Source organism: Mesocricetus auratus, unplaced genomic scaffold (assembly GCF_017639785.1).
Source record: "Mesocricetus auratus isolate SY011 unplaced genomic scaffold, BCM_Maur_2.0 contig_7843_pilon_obj, whole genome shotgun sequence".
NCBI lineage: Eukaryota > Metazoa > Chordata > Mammalia > Rodentia > Cricetidae > Mesocricetus > Mesocricetus auratus.
The window spans coordinates 11,206-15,955 of record NW_024429744.1 but is presented as its reverse complement, the minus strand read 5'-3'; the positions used below and the strand labels follow the sequence as shown (position 1 = coordinate 15,955).

Sequence of the window (4,750 nt, the reverse complement as noted above, 5' to 3'; positions counted from 1 at the left end):
GGGATCATCAGTGTCTGTCACATCATTTGGAGCAAGTCATCCCCCATGCCTGTATGAAGGATGAGAGAGAATCCCTCGAATATGAATGGGCTTCATAATGCTAGCGCATGCATTAGAGACAAATACTGGTTCCAATCCCCTTGGCCCCATAGACTTCCCAAGCCTCTCAGCTGACATGCATATTCAGGGGTCCTAGTTCAATCTCATGAAGGTTCATTAGCTGACTGTCTGGAGTCTGTGAGCTCGCACTTGGTAAGGTCAGCTGTTTCTGTGCCATTCTGCTGCATGGTCTGAGTCCTTTGTTCCTCTAAAACTGGATTTCAGGAGTTTGGTTCAATGCTTAGCTGGAAATCTCTACTTTGCCTTCCATCAGCTACTGGATGAAGACTGTGTGATGCCATTTAACATAGTTAGCAATCTCATTGTAGTGGAAGGGCATTTAGAATACCTTCTCCACTATTGCCTAGATTCTTATTTGTGTCTCATCCTTGTGGATTCCTGGGAATTTCCATAGTGCCAAGTTTCTCATTAAGCCCATAACAGCTCCCTCTATCAAGGTATCCTTGCTCTTCTCCTCTGTTAAGGCACCTTTTGATGGGCATTTACACAGGACACAGTGATCTACATGTTCTTGGTTCCTTTGCAGATTTGTCCAAATACTTCTCCTCACCTGCCTTTCTAATTGTTCATACTTTTCTTTTTATTTATTTTTCTCACATGCAATACATCCTGATTATAGTCTCCCCTCCATACAATCCACCCAGATATTCTCAATCCAGTATCCCTTAAAAAAAGAGCAGGCCTTCTGAGGATATCACTGGAGCACAGCATAATAAGATGCAACAATATTTAATACAAACCCTCATATTAAGGCTGGAGGAGCCAACCAAGAAGGAAGACAAAGTTTCCAAGATCAGACAACAAAACAGAGACTACCTACAGTTCCACTGGTAGGAGTCTCACAAAAACCCCAAGCTATATAACCACAACACATTTGTACAGAGGACATAGTATAGACCTACACAAGCTCTGTGACTGTCATTTTGTCTCTGTAAGTCCCTAGAAAACTGCTGAGTTGATCCTGTGGGCTCTGTTCTCCTGCTGTCTTTGATCCAATTAATTCCTATTTTTCTTCCTCCCCCTCTTCTCTGTGGGTTTAACCTCTGCATAATGTTTGACTGTGGATCTCATTATGTTTTCCCATCAGCTGCTGGAGAATACAGACTGGGCTCTGCACAAATCTCAGGGTATACCAGTGTTTCATTGACTTTTTTGTATTTGTGAAATGGAGGACCCTACACAAACAGCTACGCACAGCTGGACAGATTAAAATGGGTTCATTCAAATACAAACTCCACTGGAATCAAGAACTGATTCAAAATTTTTATTAATTTTATATTTGGTTAAAATATTATCTGCAGATGTGGCTACAAGGATGTGAAGACAACCTCAGATTCTCTGAATCTCCAGTTAATAGAGGTAGAAAAGTCCCCTGTGAACTGAACAAGGGTCCTCTGCAAGAGCAACAGTTACTTTTGCCAAAGTATTGGAGATAAAAATGTCTTCTTTCTTTTCTCCTTCTCTTATAAGCAAACATTCATTTTTTCTCCTTTGCTCTGAGCCCCTGTTCACAAATTCTTCTCAGTACAATCCAGACAGCTTCTGCCAATGAAACCATATTGGAATGGGCTCAAGGCAAGTAAATGAAACTGAATCTCAGTTTTCAAAACATTGGAAAAAAATTGAAACCAGTTAAGAAACAGGGTAGAGGGTGAATAGTGTACTACAGAGTCAGGCTTTTCCCCCTCCCCCACCCCACCAGCAATTCCAGGTTATTTAATGTTGTTAATGCCTGAGCTTCCTAGATTCACTGTAAAGTATTCATGGAGCCCATAGTATAACTAGGTGTCCTTGATAACAACACAGACTTCAACTGCTAGCAGACACCTCTAGGTCAAAGCTGACTGGGACCTAGGATGTCTTCAGGCGTTTGAGAGGAGGTTCTAGGACAGGAGCATTGGTAAAAGCCATGCTAGGGCATGCTTCAGCCACCAAGTGAGGATATGAACCCACCATTGTCTTCCAGCCAGAGGTCTCAGAAACTTCAGAAGCATGAGCTCTTATGAAATTCAGTGCCTGGGTTTTCAGCTGCCGTGCACTGTGAAGGTCAGCCAGGAAGAGAGTGTGGGCAGCATTCTCCACAGTGAGTTCCTTGCAGAGGGCATGCTCACAAATGACCTTCAAACGCTCCAGGCCATACTTGTCCGCAGCTGCAAGCACAGAATCTGCCATATTGTGGAGGTCTGGTGCTTTCCCGGTATAAATGAAGCCCATCATTGCCTTGAAGGCTCCCGGCTCCAGATCGTGTATATCAACATGGTTTGTTCTGCTCTCCTCCATGTCATGTTCAAACATGGCTCTGAAAACTGGAGAGCGAGCTGCTAAGATGGCCTTGTGAGCCCGGAATTCCTGGCCAGCTACGACCAGGAGGCAGTCTGTGAAGAGGGAATTCTCCCACAGCTCCCCTAGCTCATCTGTCATCGTACACCTTGGAACCTGGATCCCTGGCTCCCTGTTCTGGTCTTGGAACAGGGTCACTTTGCAGAAGATGGTGATCTTGTTTTCAGGTAGGAGCCAATGCATATGGTCTTTAATGAAATCTCGAAGTATGAACCTTTTGAATCCGCATTCATAGTCTGGCAGGAACTTACAGGCTCTTCGGGTCCCCATTCCCAGGACTTTCTTCCCTTCAGTGCTTACGATCCACAGCTGGAACTTTGCCCAGATATGAGTCTTTAGACTCCTGAGCAACACTATAAAAACTGACAAGTAATCTGTGCTTTCCTCGCCAACCCCATTATTGTATAACCTCAAACACCATTTGCCATTGCCTCCTGTTGAAAATGTTGGACTTGTAATGCATCCCTGCATTTCCTCCAGGAATAAATGGAATTCACTGATGGTCCATCTGCAGCATAAATTCTGTGTGGTGATACTTGTGTAGTTCCAGCCCTCAACAATCCTGTCCCCTGACATTTCTGCTGGAGGTAGTTTGAAATTTAAACTGGATCCAAACAAAGAACTGGGATTTGTTTTTCTTCACCCTGTGGCACACAATAATAGACATGATTTAGCGATTGAAGTTATGGCACCTCCTGAAACTGAGAAGCTTCTGTAATGCAAAGGGCACAGTCAGCAAGACTAAAAGGCAGCCCACAGAATGGGAAAAATATTCACTAATCCCACATCTGACAGAGGGTTGATCTCCAAAATTTACAAAGAACACAAGAAGCAAGTCTCCAAAACATCAAAGGACCCAATTAAAAAATGGGTTGCAGAACTAAATAAAGAGATTTCAATAGAGGAGTCTAAAATGGCTAAGAGGCACTTGAGAATGTGCTCAACATCCTTAGCCATCTGGGAAATGCAAATCAAAACAACTCTGAGATACCATCTCACTCCAGTCAGAATGGCTAAAATCAAAAACACAAATGACAATTTATGCTGGAGAGGATGTGGTAAAAGGGGGACACTCCTCCATTGCTGGTGGGAGTGCCAACTGGTTCAGCCACTTTGGAAATCAGTATGGAGATTCCTCAGAAAAATGGGAATAAACCTACCACAAGACCCAGCAACTCCACTCTTAGGCATATATCCAAAAGATGCCCATTCATACAACAAAGATGTCTGTTCCACTATGTTCATAACAGCATTATTTGTAATAGCCAGAACTTGGAAGCAACCTAGATGTCCCTCAACCGAAGAGTGGATAGAGAAAATGTGGTACATCTACACATTTTCAGCAGAAAAAAACAATGGAATCCTGAGATTCGCAGGCAAAGGGATGACACTAGAAGAAACCATCCTGAGTGAGGTAACCCAGTCACCAAAAGAGAAACATGGCATGTACTCTCTCATATATGGATTTTATACATAGATCTGGGGAGTGCCAGCCTACAATCCCATGGCCAGAGAGTCTGGGAAACAGAAACTTCATTTAGTGGCTGATCGAAGAAGAGGCAGACTCCCTCTGTTAAGTACTGAGCTGAACTCAAGAAAGCCAGTAACAGAGAGGGAGGACTGATGACCAAAGGGATTAAGACTGGGCTGGTTTAACCCCCAGAAGCAGCTGACCTGACAAAGGTTAACCACCAGGCATCAGCCTGGGAATCCAGCATGGGACTGATCAAGACACCCTGTATGTGAGTGTCAGAGAGGAGGCCTAGGTAATCTATTGAGCCTTGGGTAGCAGATCAGTACCCATCCCAAGTATACACACGGACTTTGGACTCCCATAGAACAATGTGAGGTGCACTCTCACCCTGAACTCTTGGGGAAGGGTCTAGGCCCTGCCCTATATGAAATGACAGACTATGGACACCCCCATGGAGGGCCTCACCCTCCCTGGGGAAATGAAGGGATAATGGGTGGGGTTTGGGAGAGGGCACGGGAGGAGGGGAGGGAAAAGGAAAGGGCCCTGGAACTGACTTGTGAAGCAACCTTGTTTCTTATCTAAATTTAAACTGAAAAATAAAAAAATAAATAAATAATTTGTAATAAACCCTGTGAGGAAAACAGGTAGCAAGGAACATTAGAAAGAGAGAGAGCCTGTTTTAGTTGAAAAAAAAGAATAGAGGAGAGCCAAAAGAGAGATACCATAATAGATAGAGTCATTTTATGTTTGAAGAGAGATAGGGCACTAGTGAGATTTCCAGAGATCTACAAGGATGACACCAACTGGCAAACTAAG

General features: G+C 43.8%; 1 protein-coding gene across 1 annotated transcript; it reads right to left on the bottom strand.

Moving 5' to 3' along the window:
* Positions 1-1,971: 1,971 nt before the first annotated feature.
* Positions 1,972-3,036, bottom strand: LOC121138004 (speckle-type POZ protein-like). The gene has a single exon (XM_040740852.1). The coding sequence runs from the start codon at positions 3,034-3,036 to the stop codon at positions 1,972-1,974; it is 1,065 nt and encodes a 354-aa protein (XP_040596786.1).
* Positions 3,037-4,750: the final 1,714 nt, after the last annotated feature.

What these genes read in the sequence shown, in the direction of transcription:
- LOC121138004 (XM_040740852.1), bottom strand. Translation starts at nt 3,036, where the DNA reads ATGTCAGGGGACAGGATTGTTGAGGGCTGGAACTACACAAGTATCACC.